The sequence below is a fragment of the Engraulis encrasicolus genome, chromosome 4 (genome assembly GCF_034702125.1).
Source record: "Engraulis encrasicolus isolate BLACKSEA-1 chromosome 4, IST_EnEncr_1.0, whole genome shotgun sequence".
In the NCBI taxonomy this organism is placed as follows: Eukaryota; Metazoa; Chordata; class Actinopteri; order Clupeiformes; family Engraulidae; genus Engraulis; species Engraulis encrasicolus.
The window spans coordinates 49,117,634-49,137,633 of NC_085860.1; the positions used below are offsets into that span (position 1 = coordinate 49,117,634).

Genomic DNA, 20,000 nt, shown 5'->3' on the forward strand with positions numbered 1-20,000 from the left:
CAGCATTACATATTCTGAGGTATTGCTCTGTCAATTTTGCGGTAACTACAATATCAAACCTAATATCAAAGGCATTTTTCTCAGTTTCAATGTTGACATAGTTTCTGCACGTTGCCTTTGTTGGGCAGTATACTGTACTGTACCTGTGCCTGACTATAGAGATGGTAGTGCTGGTAGCTATGACACCTGTACCCGTACCTGTGCCTGACTATCCACTGTCAGAATGTTTAGTTAAACCAGAGACGGTTGAAAGGGAAAGAACCTAGAAAATCTTTGGTTTAATTGCACATTGATGTCTGGTCAAACACAGTTTGAATATCACCTGTTACAGTGTTATAAAGGGTTTTTTATGATTATAATTTTTATTAGCTCTGTCAGAAGAATCCAGCAAGATGTGGGTGTTATAGATGTTTGACAATAAAGTATGTACACAGTGACTTTTGACTTTGACTATACAACAGTCTCACCTGAGCTCTGATCATGGCTGATCCTGTGCCTGGCTACCGTGGCTCACCTGAACTCTGATCATGGCTGATCCTGTGCCTGGCTACAGCGGCTCACCTGAGCTCTGATCATGGCTGATCCTGTGCCTGGCTACCGTGGCTCACCTGAGCTCTGATCATGGCTGCCTTGTCTTGTTGGAATCCGTCCTGGTGGGCTCTCTGCTACTCTGTTCTGCACTGTAAGACGAGACAAGGCCTCTTTATTACTTGGTCAGCTGTTCAAATTAATTTACATTTCAAATTGTGTCGTCTTGTACTATTAAGATGTGTTACGATATGGTTCCTGTTGTAACCTTTTCCTTCAGATGGGCTCGTCGATGGGCCTATTCTCTCTCAGCAGAAAATACCCAACTTCATTATGTCATTGCTATGACATTACAGAGAGCCTTAAGTAACAGATTAAGATACAGTGTATGGTCATTACAATGTTGGTGACAGTAAGGTTATAACATGGGATCTGTCCAATAGAGTTAATTTTGTCATGGCAATGATGAAGTCTTAGTGTACATAATATGACTGAAGAAGACCATGTGTAATGTCGTAGTGGTAGTGTACCGTATAGTACTATGGATGCAAAGCTTTTTCATGGAATAGTAATGCAGTGCGTTGGTGCACACAGTGCGCATTAGGCCACTGTTGATTTCCATGGACTTCGGTCAGTAAGGGAAAAGATGATTGTCATGATCAAGTTTGTGCTCTGGGCTGTAGCATGTTGCAATTGCATTGTGTCTGTGGCAGGTCTGCAAGCAGGTCTGTGGCAAGTCCACACATGTCGACTGGTGAGCATCTCACGTCTGTGCTGAGACGGAGCCTCTATGTTTCTGTCATTTCATTTAATTTCATGTTTATTTAATAGGGACAGTGCACAACATACAATTGAGCCAGATTATAGCCATAAGGCTAATTTTCATCTGTAGTCCCTGGACAGGAATTGGTGTTAAGATAAAAAAAAAAAAAAAAAAATGTGACAACAATACAATGGGTGCACTATTTGCAAATATAGGCCTACATTATATTACATGGCCAAGTAGGCATACCTAATTAAAAAGATAAACTAACGTAACAAAACAAAAAAAACAAGATATTTGATAAAGTAAACATGAAGACACATAACACAAGATCAGTGACAATATTCCTGTCAGCTACGCCGGTGTGTTTGTCAAACAAAGTTTTTCATCTGTAAGCAACTACTGAACATCATTTCTGTAGTTCATTGTGAGTTGAGTGGAGTTGAGTTCATTGTGCTGTGGTTCCCTTTTGAATATATTTTTGGACTGTTATGCTTTATTTTACTGACAGTGAGGGAGTGATAGGACACAATTTGGAGAGAGAGAGAAGGGGCAGGCTTGGGAAGTGACCCAGGCTTTACTTGAGTGTGGCGTGTGGTGGGCCCCATTTGCCTGTAAGCAGACCATATTACATTACATTACATTACATTTCACTTAGCTGACACTTTCATTTTATTCAAAGCGACTTACAGTTATTATTTGTCAGGGTATTGGTTACAGTCCCTGGAGCAATGTGGTGTTAGGTGCCTTGCTCAAGGTCACTTCAGCCATGGAGATGTAGGGAGAGGTCAGGGGGGATTCGAACCTGCAACCCTCAGATTGAAAGACCAACTCTCTAACCACTAGGCCACGGCTGCCCGTGGATCATATGTGGATGCTGTGCCTTTGCGATTGATGATGATGCATAGGGTTAGCGTATGATGTCCGCCTGCTGATGATTCTCTCCAAGCTTTAAATTATACTGTGGGATATCTATAATGTTTTATTTTTTATGTCTCTGAAATGACCAGACAATAAAGAAGATGGTCAGCACAGCAGTAGGCCAGTCTGATAGTTTGGGGTGAGCCTTGGTAACAGAGGGACACGGTTTGAAATGCACTACCTGTAGGAACAAAGTTGGGTAGCACTTTATTACACGTTGGTCACTAATACATGCCTAATTGTCTGCAGAAGTGATTTATTAGAGATGTGTTTACTTAACAAAATCAATCATTTGTTTGGTGTATGTTCACACATTTCTTCTGCCAGTAAGGCCTTTATTATTGAATGTTGATATAATTGTAATAAGGACATAGAAGGCCCTTGCTTGGGCTGAATACATTTTTACAAAATTAAGTGAATTGAACCGTGAAGTGTTACCCAAAGTTGGTACACTTTCATCCCCAAGGAAGCCATTGAGCCAGGCACGGTCACCTGTACCTAAAGGAACAGTAAGCGGATTGGGTAAAACTGTAATAATAGTGTAATATTTAAATAAAAAGCGATCTTAAGTTATCTTGGAGTCATGTGTGAGGCTGTATACAAGGATTTTTGCGTCTCTGTGTGTCTGACTCGGTGTCAATGTTCTTTAGTATGTTAGGCCGTGTGTGTATGTGTAGGTATGTCAGCAGGTGACACAGGAAACAAGGATACAGGTGATACAGGAATTATAATTTGAATTTGGCACTGCCCTGGTCTACTCATGATTATGTATGTAAACGGCCATCCTGGTCCTTTGCTCGTGAATGTGCGTTACGCCCCTTTTTCGGGGAAATCAAACCGAATGTCTCATTAACTTACATGCTACATCGGCTAGCCTAAATAAACTCAGTCCATGCTTCAGCCACGGCTGTTTGGCTATATTATTTGAACAGCCGACACAACACGTCTTTGGCATGTTGAGCGTAAACAATGCTAGTCTACAGGTCCTTGTCTTCCGTTTATTCTTTCCCAACACCACCAATTGACTTGCATTTGCTTTTCCCCCCAATGTTTTCCCCCAAAAAGGGGCGTAACACACATAGCACACGTCACACCGTTTATGCGTATGAGTCAACCAGCTGGCACCAGCCCTGCCCACATTAGAACTGTCTGAAGCAGGGGTGGGGAACCTTTTTCATCCGAGAGGCCACTTCAAATTCATTCAGGGCAGTAAAAGTCCTCCGAGCGCCATATTATGAACACAAACCAGGATTTCCCCCACACTTTAGGCCTATATTTAGGCAGATACCTTTAAAACAGTCCCCACCTTCTCAAGGACCCCTGAATATAAATTAAGTGTGTGGAGAATGTTATTTCTAATGTTCCTTCACAAAATATGTCATATTTCATGTGAAGCTGCATAACATTAAAATCATATCAGTGGGCCGGATAGAATGACCTCAAGGGCCGCAAATGGCCCTCAAGGCAGAGGTTCCCCACCCCTGGTCTGAAGGGTTCTGGTTGACATTGAAGTCTGTGGGAATATCTTGGTGAGGTTCAAACCTTCTGTACTGGGAACCAACTGTACATACTGTATGTGTGAGGAGCTGGGCAGCATGATTGATCTGCTTTTCTTGGGAAAAGCTACTGTCAGCCTATAACATTTCAGCCTCTGAAGTGCTTAAAAATATGTAATGACTTGCATTTAAAAGCCAAGACCCTCATATTGCATTTGATCTTGTTCATTCAGCTCTCAAATCTCATGATGAGCCTGGACGCTGCGGCAAGCAACTTCAGGCGCTTGTGTCCAAGTGAACGGCCCTCCATACCTGTACACATGTATAGCAATACATAATAAGACAGTGACGGGTGTTTTTTATAACAGGTCACTATGCTGGATATACAGAATGCCTCCTGTTTCAGCTCCTGTTTATGCTACAGTGCTAGGCCATTTTGGACTGTGAGAGAGGGAAGTGTCAAATTGTTTAGTATGTACAATGATACTTAGTAAGGGCTCATTATTATAACCAAGGTTTAAAGTGTTGCTACGGTAGTTTAAATTCTCAAAACAAGGTCACTGTTAAATTCCCTGTTACCAGAATGGGAATGTATTACTAAGGAGCTTGTGTAATGTCGTAGTAGTGTAGACAGTTTTCCTACAAGCTCTCCAATGACTGGTACAGTGTTCCACTGGCAGACAGTGCACACAGTGAGTTAGACTGGTATATACATACAGTGACTCATAACAAGACAGTGAGGCGGTCACTGAAGCCAAGTTTTGAAGCTACCTTAACAGCGTGGTAATGTAGTGTCACTACTATGCTGGATATACAGAGGTCCTGTGTCCTATTTCAGGCTGTGAGCGACATGTTTATGCTCCTAGCTCATTTAGGACAGTGGGAGAGTGAAGTGTCAAATTGCGTAATATGTACAGTGATGCTTAGTAAGACAGTGAAGGGCTCATTATTATAACCAAGTTTTAAAGTGGTTGACTGCTAGTTTAAATTCTTTCAGTGTATAGATTAGATTAACCTCTACTTTCGAGAAATAAATGGGTACATGCGATCATCAATATATACAACGTAATACATAATCCACACATATAAAACCTTCTCCAAACGCAGTTAATATACACTTTAAGACAAGGCCACTCTTATACTGTATATTTGGTGTTACCAGAATGACAATGCAGTCATAATGCATTACCAAAGAGCCTGTGTAATTATGTCATTGCTGTGTAGTACTATGGGAGTAAAGCTTTTTAAATTGCCAGTATAGCCAAAGATTTGAATGTTTCTGGTATAGCAAAGATTTGAATGTTTCTGGTATAGACCCTCTGGTTGTGTACACAACAACCTAATTACGATTGCACCTGAACGCATAAACAATAGCTCTACTACTTTGAATGTTAATGCTGCATTACTTAACGTGCAGTCCTTGACCAACAAAAGCTTCGTAGTAAACCAGCTGGTCTCGGACAAAAACATAAGCTTTATGTTCCTTACCGAAAACATGCTTAAAGACGACGGGGCTGCTACTTTTATTGAGGCTTGCCCTTCCGATTACAAATTCCTTCACGCCCCGAGACCAAAGAAACGAGGCGGAGGCGTAGCCATACTTTTCTCCAACAAATTTAATTGTACTAAGATGAATCTGGGCTCTTTCTCTTCATTTGAATACTTGGCAATGAGGGTCCAAGCAAACCTCAAACTGATCATTATTGTTCTGTACCGTCCACCGAATTCTCTTCGTCATTTCTATCTGATTTCTCCACCTTCATGTCGGACGTACTTACTAACTATGACAAAGCAATAATTGCTGGCGACTTTAATATCCACGTAAATAAATCAGATGACGCAATAGCCAAGTCTTTCTTAGACACATTAAATGGATTCGGTGTCGTCAGAATGTTACAGAACAGCCTACCCATCGAAAGGCAAACACTTGACCTTGTTATTTCACATGCACTTGACATCAACAATATATCGGTCACGGACGTCGGCCTCTCCGACACCACTGTGTGTTTTTTGATTTTGACATTTCAACACAAATTAGCACACCCAACAATGTCATTCACAGACGACGCATTAATGCCTCTGCTGAGCTTAAGATTTTCAGACCTCATCAAATCAGGTGACCTACTAAATGGTCACTGCACACCTGATGAAATGGTTGATAGCTTCAACAACAACTTAAGAGGAATTCTAGATAACATAGCTCCAATTAGAACGACGACAAGAACCAGAGCTAGGTATTCACCTTGGATGAATGACTCACTTAGAGCCTTAAAAAGAAAATGCAGAGTAACCGAGCGTCTTTGGAGGAAAACTAAATTAGAAGTCCACAGACAATCCCTTAGGGATGAGATCTCCTCCTACAATAATGCGGTACGCTCAGAGAGAAAAGCATATTTTTCCAAAATCATAACAGACAACCAGCATAATGCGAAAGTTCTTTTTTCCACTATTGACCACCTGCTTAATCCAACACATAGCAATAACAACCTAAAAGCAGCATCACATGCCAAGTGCGAGGAATTCGCTAGATTTTTTAATAAAAAGATTGCCGACATTAGAGAAGGCATCCAAGGTGGAAACGCAGCAACCTCTGTCGCCCACTCAGGCGATACACCGAGGGGAGGGTTAAACCCCCCTAGGAGACCTGAGAGCTTCCAAAAGTTTTGTCCAATTACAGAGGACGACCTCTCTGTAAAATAGTCAGGGAAAGTAAGCAGTCTACCTGCAGCCTTGACGCGATCCCCACATATCTGCTAAAAAACGTACTTGGTTGCTTAGCAGCACCTTTACTGCAAATTGTTAACACCTCTATGCTTACAGGCATTTTTCCAAGCTCATTCAAAACAGCCATGGTAAAGCCACTCCTAAAAAAGACAAATTTAGATCAGAATTCTTTAAACAACTACCGACCTATATCAAACCTCCCCTTTATAAGCAAGGTACTAGAAAAGTTGTATTTAAACAGCTTAATCAACATCTGGCTGGAATGATATCTTGGAAAAATTCCAATCAGGCTTCAGAGCCAACCATAGCACCGAAAACAGCACTAACCAAAATAATAAGTGATCTTAGGCTCAACAGTGCCGCAAACAAAGTTTCAGCACTTATCCTCCTCGACCTCAGTGCCGCCTTTGACACGATAGACCACAACATACTAATTGACCGCCTTGAATCTTGGGTAGGCTTGTCCGGTCACGTCTTAGAGTGGTTCAAAACATATATTACAGGAAGACAGTTTTTTGTCACCATCGGAGAATACGTCTCCAACACAAGTATGATGTGCCTTTTGGAGTTGCTCAGGGTAGTTGCTTGGGCCCTCTCCTCTTCTCTCTCTATATGTTGCCCCTGGGCTCCATCATCAGAGAGCACAATGTTGATTTTCATAGCTATGCCGATGACACTCAACTATATATCTCTGTCGAGCCTAGCCAAACCACTGCCATTCATGCCTTGACTAAATGCATGTCTGCCATTACAGATTGGATGAACAGTAAACTTCCTAAAATTAAATGAAGATAAAACTGAAGTGTTGCTATTGGGCCTAAGAAAAAAACGTGCAAAACTCCACTCAAGCCTAGGTGACCTAAGCATACACATTAAAGATAAGGTTACTAGCTAGGTGTGGTCATAGACTCGGATTTGAGCTTTGAGCCTCCACATCAACAAGATAACAAAATCTGCTTTTTTTTCCATCTTAGAAATGTCAACAAAGTGCGCGGCTTGGCCCCCCGACAAGACGCTGAGAAAACTTATTCATTGCCTTTGTCACCAGTAGGATAGACTACTGCAATGCTCTCTTCTCTGGTCTCCCATAAAAAATTAATTGACAAATTGCAACTCATTCAAAATTCTGCGGCAAGAATCCTAACAAGAACCAGAATGAGAGAGCACATCTCTCCTGTCTTGGCAGACCTGCACTGGTTACCTGTCTCATACAGAATCGACTTTAAGATTCTGCTCACATATTTAAAGCATTAAATGGACTTGCCCCTAGCTATAATCTCAGACATGCTCTCTTTTTATGCCCTGCTCGAGCTCTCAGGTCCACTGATGCCAAGCTGCTAAGGACCCCACCCCCCCGCAGAAGAAGATCGGCGACGCCCGCGTTTGCCTGCTATGCGCCCAAGAGATGGAACACCCTCCCCATCGAGATCCGATCAGCCACCTCCGTCGACTCCTTTAAGAAGCAGCTGAAGACCCACCTCTTCATCCTTGCCAACTCCTAGCTGCCAAGGCGTCATAGTGTCCCAGCCGCCGCAGCGCCCTTACTACTCGCAATCCAGCCCTGGCAGGGGGCTCCCCTAGGTGGCCGCTGGTCTCTGCCTGAGGTTTCTTCCTGACTACAGGGGGTCTTTTTTCTCAGACCTCACTGAGCTTTTTTTCCCCCTCACAAACTATGAATCAAGCGAAAGGGAGTTTTTCCTCACCAGGGGCCGCACCTGAGCGCCCAATCTCTGTGTGACTATCTATGACTTATGATAGGCCCAGCCACTATGGACCTTACACATCTAAGAATCCTGGTCCTAACCTACGTTGACCTTATGACTCTACATTCTCTGTCTATCTCTTCTTCCTCTGCCTTCCTGCTTTTCTGCCTCTCCTCTATACCTCTCCTTTTAAATCTATCTCTCCTCTCCTTTTAAATCTATCTCTAACAATGTTTTTTCCCATTTGTTAAGCACTTTGAGTTACATGCCTTGTATGACACAGTGCTATACAAATACAATTATTATTATTATTATTATTCCATTGGCGGAACACTGCACACTATGAGGTTGGCTACTACAGGGTGTAAGTAAGCATTTAAAATAATTAAAATGTTTATCAACTCCTTAGCGCAGAGCCTACAGTATGTTATAACCTTACTGTCACCAACATTTTAATGACTATGTCTTAATCTGGTACGTAGGGTTCTCAGTAATGTCATAGCAATGTTGTTATGATGTAGTTGAGTATTTTCAGTAAATAGTGAATAGGCCCGCCAGCGTCCCCATCTGCAGTAAGAGGCTACAAGTTGTCATGTACTGTTAAGAGTTTAAGAGTTGTGTGTACATTAAAGCTTTTTAATAAATACACGTATATATACAGGTATATATTAGGGCTTTTTGTGTGTTTATAGTTAATAGGACAGTCATGAGTAGGACAGGGAGAGAGTGGAAGAGAGTGATGAGGCAGGCTTGGGTCATGACCCAGGCCGGACTGCAACCTGGTCCCCATGGCCTGGACATGCAAGTCCAAATGCCCCCACACCACAACACGCCCCCGTGTTCATTATAGCTGAGTTTCAAAGCTACCTTTACAGGGGTGAATTTCTCAAAACCAAAGTTGCTTACTACATTAGCTACTTTGTTGTTTTCAATGCATTTTCCCATTGGCAACTACCGAAGTTGCTAACAGGCTAACAACTTCTCTTTTGAGAAACTCACACCAGCTCTGTAGTGCCACTATGCTGGTGGAGTGGACATACAGAATATACTGGATATAGTCCTACTGTTTCAGGCTGTGAAGGACTTGTGTACGCTCATTTACAGAACCGTGTGTTTAGCTCTTGTAGATTGACTTAGCCTAATGACTGTTATTTTACACCATCGCCGCCACTGTCACTTCCCCATCACAAGTCTCTCTCTCTCTCTCTCTCTCTCTCTCTCTCTCTCTCTCTCTCTCTCTCTCTCTCTCTCTCTCTCTCTCTCTCTCTCTCTCTCTCTCTCTCTCTCTCTCTCTCTCTCTCTGTCTCTCTTCCCTCTCTCTGGGTTTAAGTTACTTCTTTACTTCTGAGTTTGTTGAAGGAAAACTGTCATATCAGTGAATGTCTTATTGTAGGCTATGTTTTCCCTGTGATGTTTTGCTGCACCAACCATGTTATTCAGGGACTGGCATGTTTATCTTACACTTTGGTCTGATAATGCCCGAGCTCTCAGTGGCACTCCGTACTCTCGAGCTCGAGAATGCCTACCATTGTACATAATATATTACGCAATTTGCCTACCGCATAGACATTTCTCTATGCTTCTCGAGTGCAGTGGTCCGTGTGTGTGGACCCAGTGAAACACTATTGATGATCTTTCCAGCGAGAACGAAGATGTATGCATGCACGATTAATCTAACATTCAGATAGTGAACTAATAGGGGTGTGACGAGATCTCGCGAGATTAAAAACTGCATATCTGTCTTGCGAGATTTATGATCCAGAAAGTTTTAAATAAATTTGTAAAATCACTCATAATGAGATTTGAATCGTGATAGTAGGTCATTTACTCCAAGATGCAACCTCTAAGTCATATGAGCTGGTCAGTTTTAGGATTCAATGAAGTACTGGCAATTATATTATAATCCCGTGAAGGTGTGCAGGGAGAGGCATAGATGTGTATAGAAGAAGTCTTCTATACACATCTATATAGAAGAGGTGAGAACGTTTGTTTACACTGCAGGCACCGGCACGGATAGTTCGCTATTATTATGCTAATTAGATCGATAGTTAGCTGATTAGTAGGGCTGTAACGATATTGTATCGAACCGAGAAATCGTGATACACAGAGTCACGATACTGTATCGTGATACAAAGAGGCAGTATCGTGATACGCCCTTTTAACATTTTGATACCCATGTGCCCAGAAAACAACCACATGATATGAAGTGATAGTGCTTCCAAGCATCATCATTATCATATGGAAAAGTTTCAAAATTATTAATAGCCTCTTGTTACCTATTATACCTATAAACTATCATAGTTTTTATTCGTGAAGTTTATAATGTTGGCAAATGTAAAATCGTGCGGTGTATCGAACTGTAAGTCATGAATCGTGATACAAACCGAATTGTGAGTTGAGTGTATCGTTACAGCCCTACTGATTAGTTAGCTGAGGTTAGCGTTAGCTACAGTATAGCGTTTGCAATTGCCAATAGCTCCCTCCCATCCACTTTGTTTTCCACTTTCTGTGTGCATGCACTGTGTGTATGTACTTTAAAAGCACATTATTACATGGCTCGACATCATTCTGTGGAATGTGCCGTTCGCATGAATGAGGCTACCAAACATTTGCACATCTGTTATTTCTGAAAAAAAGACGTGTTGGTCTAGAGCAGACTGCTGTCAATGGCAACCGACAGAAAGTCTCGTACGTCGTCAGCTGATATTGACACTTGGAAAACGGTTGGACTCTGTAAAATGTGCAGTCTCTAGGCCACAATTGTTGTCATAATTAGGATAAAATGTGATGTGTGTAATGTGATGTGTGTAATGCGGTGTGTGTGCGTGTGCGTGCGTGTGCATGTGTTTCAGGCGGACGTTGGCGGCCTGACTCCCAGCACGTCATATACTGTGACCCTGAATGCAGTGTCCCCCTCAGCCAACAGCGCCCCAGTCAGTCGCATCATCAACACCAACGCCACTGGTAAACTGAACTTTGTGTGTGTGTGTGTGTGTGTGTGTGTGTGTGTGTGTGTGTGTGTGTGTGTGTGTGTGTGTGTGTGTGTGTGTGTGTGTGTGTGTGTGTGTGTGTGTGTGTGTGTGTTATACAAATACAGTATATATAAATAATAAATATATAAATCTTCTAGAAGAAGTATCTGTTGTTCATGTAGTTACAGTGCATAACATACAGTATGCACTTGAGTGTGACGAAAGTGTCTATTTGTTTTGTGTCTTTGTACAGTAGGCCTAAGTATGCAGATTTTCTGTGCCTGTAACTCCATGTGCATTCTACTAGCAATGATAAAAGACCAACAAAGGTCGGCGTCTGCGCCTTGAACTTAATACTCGTGTATTGCTTGGTGCGAGCACTCCCAAAAAGTAGTAATCACTCAAGCAAGGAAGCTTCCTACTGGAGACATTGAGAATGGACTAGCTCCGAAACGTCTGTCTCTCCAGTTAACCTTAGACTTCTGTTGTATATTTTCGGCTTCAATACACTTTTTCACACAGGTCTTGTGTGCGCCTTCTTTTTTCCATTATCTTGAGTCATTCTACTAGCAACAAACTGCACATACACTGTAAAAGCTACGGTGACCATTTTTACAGTGCCTTTATCAGTGTCTCTAGTTAGAGTAAATTCTACAAGTCAACACTGCCCTACCAAGACGAAGTGCAGTAACTACGTCAACATTAAAACTTAGAGAAATGCCTTCAAAGTTTTGGTATTAGGTTGGATACTGTAGTTACTGCACATTTGACATAGCGATACCTCCAAAACAGGACACATTTGAACCATAAGGCTTTGTCACAAGATAAAGGAGGTGTGTGTTATGAAGACCATTGTCAGTATAAACTATATATTTTTTAGCCCCTTCAATGGCAGGGCATAAAAAGCTGAGTTCAAACTCATAATAGTCTTCTCCATGGATTTTTTTTAGTAAAAGGCGAAAGATTTATACGAAGAGAACCCAGAGTGTACTATAAACTGAATTGTAACTGTAACAAAATATGTGCTTGCTGCACCTTGCCTTTGTAGGGCAGAACCGTTAGTACAGACTGTTAGCTATGAGGTCATTCCACCTCAACACAACTAGGACTGGGCGTCCAATACTAATGCCAAACTGATACCATTTTAATGGATGCAATCACTACATGCCATTGTTACTCCAGGATCATGAGAGGTTCATCAAGAGGTCCTACATTCCATTAGCAGTCATTATTTTCTTGTGTGTGTGTGTGTGTGTGTGTGTGTGTGTGAGAGAGTGTGTGTGTCCATCATTGGGTGTCAGTGTTAAGTTGCCTGTCGCGTGTGTTGGCCTCATATCTCTCCACTGTCTGGGGGTGGCCTATTATGTCCAAATTCCCGAACAATGATGTGACGAGGCACTGATCAGCTTTCCTCTCCATGTGGGGGTGGGGGTGGGGGGTGGTGGGGTGTTGGTCCGCAGTTAATGCCCGCGCAGTGTTGTGTTGCATAATTCATCGCTGAGTTGTGCGATTGGCTCATCACAATAAGGTGATATCAGGTTATCAGTGGGTTGAAAAGCCAGGCTTAGCGCTGGCGTGTGACAGCCCGGAAAGGTCACTGTGTCACTCATGCGAAGGTGACCCTCTGAACCCCCCAGACCGTGCGCCCCCCCCACGCTCCCCACACCCTCACCCCCCCCTAGACCTCCTTACCCCCCACTAGCCCTTCAGCTCTTTTCTCTGCTGGACGGATAGACCTACGGTAATAACACCCCAGCTCACCTACACTCTCAGAAATAAAGGTACAGAAGTACCCTCAAGGGGAGTACCATTGCGTTGCTTGATTGGTAGCCCAAAAAAGAGGTGCGTTCAGTTTCTTGCAATGTCGACCGATGTGCATCTACTGTCACCTCTTTTTTGAGGTACCACCCAAGCGACGCAATGGTACTCGCCTTGAGGGTACTGCCACAGCGACGAGTTCTGTACCTTTATTTCTGAGAATGTAGACCACCCACAACCCACCACACACCTCCGACCTTCTAGCACCACACCCCACCACCTCCCCCTTCAATCTCACGTCAACTAACCCAACCACCACCACCACCACCACCAGCACCTCTTTCCCTTATAGTCAGACTTACACTAGCAGCCACCCATACACCCCCCCCCGACCTTCAAAAGTACCCCACCACCACTGGCCACCCCCCAGACCTAGCACCCTGCCACCCACCCAAACCTATTGCAAACACCCCCCCCCCTCACACACACACCACACACACACACACACACACACACACACACACACACACACACACACACACACACACACACACACACACACACACACACACACACACACACACACACACACACACACACACACTCACTAGCCCTCCAGCTCTCTTGTCTGCCCCTGATGGATTGTTCCATTACCCCTGACAGGGAGATGGATGGCTCGAGGGCAGCCTGATTGGTTTTGTGACAAGTGTCAATTCTTTAAATGGATTCTTCTAATCATGCCCCATTTCAAACAGAGCAAAGACAGTCACCATTCTGGAAACATTGTACAGAAAAAACACTGACACTGTACAGTACCCAATGTGTACCTGTCAAACTGTTTGAGAAAATACCCATGTAGCTTCTTTGTGCGTAAGCAAGCTTCGTACTGTAGCCTACATGAAGTCCCAGTTCAGCTAGCCATTCAGCCCTGTACAACTATACATAAAGATTGAATGTTTTTAAGTGAAACCTTACATGTTCATGTCCATAAAGAGGGAAATTGTACTGTTGTACTGTACTTATTGTTACTGTTAGAGTCAGGGCAGCTGACAGCTTTGGCCGGGCCCAGAGAAAACTCATCTGAAAGGCCCCCCGGACTCAATAAAAGATACAAGATATAAGATATTTATTGTCCTGTACTCATACAGTAAATTCAGCAATTCATTAGCAATGAAAAGTTGTTTTGCTCAAAAAGCAAAATCTGTAGAATGAAATGCAGAAAATGTAGAAAAGGCCCATACATACAATTTAACAGGGACAAGTGACCCCTTTGCATGACTGTGTGCATGGATATCATTGTATATACAGTAGTGTACTCTATGTGTGTGCATTTCCGTGTGGGTGTGTGTGTGTGTCTGTGTGTGTGTGTGTGTGTGTGTGTGTGTGTGTGTGTGTGTTTTTGTGTGTGTGTGTGTGTGTGTGTGTGTGTGTGTGTGTGTGTGCGTGTGTGTGTGTGTGTGTGTGTGTGTGTATGTGCATTTCCGTGTGTGTGTGTCTGTGTGTGTGCATTTCCGTGTGTGTGTGTGTGTGCCTGCGTGCGTGCATGCGTGTGTGTGTGCGTGTGTGCGTGTGTGTGTGCGTGCGTGCCCTCTCTTCAGCCCCATCTGCCCCAAATGAACTGGAGGGGGAGCGGGTGGGCTCCACTGGAATCCTCCTGTCATGGCGGACCCCGTTAGACGACACCGTCCAATCGTTTGTCATCCAGTACAAACAGGTGTGTCCTCACCCTGACCCCGCCTTCTCGGAACTCATCCTCAATCTGCACATCCCAGAGTTCCTCCTCAACACCCTCGTACCCGGGGCCACGTATAACATCAAGGTACGACACACATGCGCGCACACACAGACACACACACAAACACACACAACCTCGTACCCAGGGTCAAGGGTCAAGCCAAGGGTCATATTATATCAAGGTACAACACACACACACACACACACACACACACACACACACACACACACACACACACACACACCCTCGTACCCAGGGTCAAGCTAGAACAGGTATCATACCGGTGAACCACTGCTATAACAGGCATCATACTGGTATTCCACTGCTGTAACAGGCATCATACTGGTATTCCACTGGTGAACCACTGCTGCAATAACAGGTATGATTATCATAGTGGTGAACCACTGCTATAACTGGTATCATTCTACTATAATGGTGAACTACTGCTATAACCGGTATCATCATCATACTGTTATTCCACTGCTATAACAGGCATCATTATTATAATGATATTCCACTGCTGTAACAGGCATCATTATTATAATGGTGAACCACTGCTATAACAGGCATCATTATTATAATGGTGAACCACTGCTATAACAGGCATCATTATTATAATGGTGAACCACTGCTATAACAGGCATCATTATTATAATGGTGAACCACTGCTATAACAGGCATCATTATTATAATGATATTCCACTGCTGTAACAGGCATCATTATTATAACGGTATTCCACTGCTGTGTCATTATTATAACGGTATTCCACTGCTGTGTCATTATTATACTGGTATTCCACAGGTGGGCGCTGAGAACAGAGACGGAGTCCGATCCTTCAGCAAATCCCTCTTCATCAAGACGGCTGAGGCCCGTGAGTACTACTACAAAGTCTGTGTGTGTGTGTGTGTGTGTGTGTGTGTGTGTGTGTGTGTGTGTGTGTGTGTGTGTGTGTGTGTGTGTGTGTGTGTGTGTGTGTGTGTGTGTGTGTGTGTGTGTGTGTGTGTGTGTGTGTGACTCTCTAAAACAGTGTTTCTCAACTAGGGGTACGTGTACCCCTCGGGGTACACAAACACACCTCAGGGGGTACGTGGAAAATGTGATAATATCAAATATATGGGGTGTAATCACATTGGGATAGACAGACGAATAGATATAGAGCATGAAGGAGGGGTACTCATCATGTGACAAAGATGCTTAGGGGGTACACAGGACAAAAAAGGTTGGAAATCACTGCTCTAAAAGACAGGCTAAACAATTGGCCAAATTCTGCTCAGTATCCAGCATAATTGGGAGCCTTTTCATTTCGAGACGCAGGTGCCACATGTATCCTTAAGACACTCAGTGAGCAGATCCTTTTAGCTTTGTGTAAAACTCCTATAACATCCAACCTCCAACCACCAACCAGTAGGGGTCACTGATGCAGTGGTGGATGACCCATCAATCACAGTACAAGCCAGGTTGCACCACAACAACATCAATCATCTCCTGTTACCAGCAACATCTAGGCAAACCCTGTTGACTATCAAAAGGGAACGCAGTATGGAGTATTGGTCCAGCCTTAAACTCCAGGGAATGCTAGCCAAACTCACCTGTGCAGACCACTCAACATCACATGCCATATTCAGCAATGCCACCATCAGTGATGAGATTCTAATTTTCTGTGTAAAGATACGCCTACAGGTTCTGACCACAAAATACAACCTCTCCCTCTTTCCATCTATTCATTCCCCCTTATGCATGTTACATGACCCACCACAACATCTGGAGTCTGTAGACCACATCATGAACAGTTGCCCTTCTTACAAAGGATTGTATACCGCCAGACATGACAGACTGGTGGACCTCATCGCTGCCCAAATCCCCTGTGCTCCTCAGGAACAACTTTACAAACATACTTCTGTCAAGCCCCACTGGTTTAACTCACCCACAGACTGCTTCTCAGGAATTCCCAACACACCAGACATCATTTGCATATCACTGTTCATGGAGGAATCCTTCTGTACAAAAAAACTGAAATACCATCCTCTAACATCTGCCATTGAAAGCTGTGGCTATAAATGTGTCCTCACTGTTCTTGTATTTGGCAGTCTAGGCCATGTGCATAGGCTGGTGGTCAGTGGACTTAACATCAGTGGACTAAGTAAAAGAAGGGCCAGACAGCTAGCTAAATACTGCTCAATATCAGCTGTGATAGGGAGCATGTTCATCTGGAAGAGAAGATGTTTCCTGTACCCTTAATGATGCTCCCATAGCAAGATGTTAATTGGTCAAATAGTTGTTGGATTATTCATCACATTTGGTTCCTATCGATATTAACTCAAATCAAATCAAATAAAGTACATAAAATGTGTGTGTGTGTGTGTGTGTGTGTGTGTGTGTGTGTGTGTGTGTGTGTGTGTGTGTGTGTGTGTGTGTGTGTGTGTGTGTGTGTGTGTGTGTGTGTGTGTGTGTGTGTGTGTGTGTGAGCATGTAGAGTGTGTCTGCATGTGCATGTGTACTTGAATACACATGTGTGATGCGTGTGCCCGTGTCTGTGTGTGTTAGTGTGAGTGGAAGAGAGAGGCAGAAAAGAGAGCTACGTTTTGGTGTCTTGTGGTAATGTGTGATCAAATGACATGAACCGAAAGTCTGCATTGAATCATTTAAACATCAGGCTGTGTAGCGTAGAGTTACGCCTCTCTCTCTCAAGCTAAACTCTGCACATGCAGGGCCGGTTTTAAGCATAGGCCGGCTAGGCGGTCGCCTAGAGCGCAATGTGAAGAAGGAGCGCCGAAATGGCGCTCTCCGATGCGTAATTTTGCGATATGGAGGTTTTTTTTTATGAAGTCGCAATCAACAAAGAGTGGCGAAAGCGCTCCTCACGGCAAAACGCCCCTCAGCCAATAGTAATATCGCTTTCAACTGTCTCTGTGAAGTCTGTGAACCAATAAACAGACAGTCCTGAGAAAGGGAGCGGGACGAGTGACAGCATGCGATATATTTTGAATTTGGAGACTCACTCGAGAGACAGTCAGAGAGGGCAAGCGCCAACAGCAGTGTTGCTCTGCTGGGTGGAGAATTGTTATGTTCTCATTAAACCAGTCATTGCATGATGCAGGAGTTGCAGAGGGTGTTTTGGAGCTATGTGATTTAATCAGCAACCGTTTGTGATAATGGAAAGCCTAATAGTTATGAGGCTACTGTTTGGAATTAGAGGGGAAAAGAGCTTTGCTTTTGATCTGAGAAATCGCTAGTTAGCATGCTAACATTAGCCAAGTAGCCTATGCCAAACAATGAAATCCAGTAAAGTAGCTGTTAGTAGCCTCCTCACTAACACCCACCTGACATCATAATACTTGCTTAGGTTGACAAGCAATGTAAAGTAAGACTGGTGCCATGTTTAAAACAATTTTAGCTGCCATATCTCCTTCCATCCACTTGAATGAATTACCTGCTTGTTGTAAGCTTAAAAAAACATTGTTTCCAGACCAGAATGACATAGGCCTTCATTAATTATGTAACAGAACCATGCACAGCATGTTTTCATGCTGAGTGATGTAGTATTGCAGACAAGTGAGGCTATTTACTATATTTTGTATATTATGAAATTCAAAAGCGTGACAGCTCTTCTCCCTTTCTCTCACCCTGTCCCTCCAGTTCAAACACATAGATAGCCCCCTTCTCATTCTCCTACTCACAAATGCACCACTATTTCCAGTCCAGAAATGAAATTGGTTTGGAATCATAGACAGCACAAATGTGTATCTTATTAAAATTGTTATGCTGCCATGCTTTGTGATGCTGTAGGTAGTGTATAAAGGCTATCAATGCAGACCTCCTTGGTAGGCCTATTGTCTACACATGCATTTTACATGCAAATGTACTGTATCACTCTCCTGGCATTTCAATTCCATTTTACAATTCAAACACATTGATAACCTCCCTCTCATCTGGGGTTGGGGGCACCGCCACCATTACATCCAAGACACCACACAGTGAAGGTACTTTCATGCGACTCAATCTGATGTGTTGGCTGTCCAAAAGAACCAGAAATCCATTTGATGCAAAACAGTTATTGTTCTTGATGCTATTTAGTTAAGCTTACTACCGGTATTACTCTTGTGTTCTGTAAGGTATAAAAAAGAGGGGGGGGGGCGCCAGAACTCAAACTCGCCTAGGGCGCCAAATAAGCCAGAACCGGTCCTGTGCACATGTGTATGTGTGTGTAAAATATCACGCTTATCATGTTAAAGGTTTGTGTGCTTAAGCATTATCAAATTATTCAAAGACAAACTTCAGAGTGCCTTGGATCTATACTGTCTTACTCTTAAGATTTGCTCTGCTGTGTAGACTAAAGAGCACCTGAAGTTTTTTATGAAATTACCCCACAGATGCAACTTTAATTACCCCACAGATGCCACTTTTCCCCTCTCACTCTAGACGGGGGAATTATACATCCATATTTGTCTATACATGTATGTGTGTGTTGTCTGGTCTCAGCCCCAGGCCCGGTGATAAACCTGATGGTGTGTGTGTGTGTGCGTGTGCGTGTGTGTGTGTGTGTGTGTGTGTGTGTGTGTGTGTGTGTGTGTGTGTGTGTGCGTGTGTGCGTGTGTGTGTGTGTGTGTATGTGTGTATATCTGTGCACGTTGTCTCTGTCTCAGCCCCTGGCATTGGTGATCAACGTGTGTGTGTGTCTGTGTGTGTGTGTGTGTGTGTGTGTGTGTGTGTGTGTGTGTGTGTGTGTGTGTGTGTGTGTGGGTGTGTGTGTGTGTGTGTGTGTGTGTGTGTGTGCACGTGTGTCTATGTGTGTGTTGTCTCTGTCTCAGCCCCTGGTCTGGTGACAAATCTGACGGCGGTCCCAGAGAACCACACCTTCGTCAAGGTGACCTGGTACCTGCCCAAGCGCATCAACGGCCTCATCACCAAGTTTGCGGTGAAGGCCAAGCACGCGCGCACCGGCCAGACCGTGGAGATGCTGGAGGTCAACGCAGAGGACATCATGACCGGAGCCCTGCCTCACTGCAATGTACAGTACACAGACACACAATTCAATATATTTTTTTTAGATTTTTAAATAAAGTCTTTTTCGACTTTATTTGATAGGACAGTGTGAGAGGTGGACAGGAAGCGAATTGGGAGAGAAATGAGGAGTGGTCGGCAAAGGACCCGAGCCGGGAATCGAACCCGGGTCAGCCGCATGGCAGATGAGTGCCCTAGCGGTTGGCCACGGCAGGGCCTCAGACACACACTTTTACTGTGCGCTTTTAGTGTACGTTTGTGTGGGTTTGTGCAGAGGTGTGAAAAGTAAAAGTCAAAGTAAATTCATGGTGTAAGTATAACACAAGCACATGATATTACATGCGTAGCTGTTACTGCATCAGGTACTCCATTGTAGCTAATGAGGTAAACTGTGTTGT

The 20,000-nt window shown here is 43.6% G+C and overlaps 1 protein-coding gene and 1 pseudogene across 1 annotated transcript in view; one reads left to right on the forward strand and one right to left on the reverse strand.

The window, feature by feature from the left end:
• Positions 1 to 20,000, forward strand: part of ptprq (protein tyrosine phosphatase receptor type Q) — a 95,241-nt gene that overhangs the window by 22,607 nt on the left and 52,634 nt on the right. Inside the window, exons 20-23 of the mRNA XM_063197867.1 lie at positions 10,988 to 11,099; positions 14,464 to 14,684; positions 15,403 to 15,472; positions 19,410 to 19,609. Of these exons, the coding sequence (XP_063053937.1) occupies positions 10,988 to 11,099; positions 14,464 to 14,684; positions 15,403 to 15,472; positions 19,410 to 19,609 (603 nt within the window). The remainder of the gene's footprint in view (positions 1 to 10,987; positions 11,100 to 14,463; positions 14,685 to 15,402; positions 15,473 to 19,409; positions 19,610 to 20,000) is intronic.
• On the reverse strand, positions 11,988 to 12,096 carry LOC134448162 (U5 spliceosomal RNA; annotated as a pseudogene).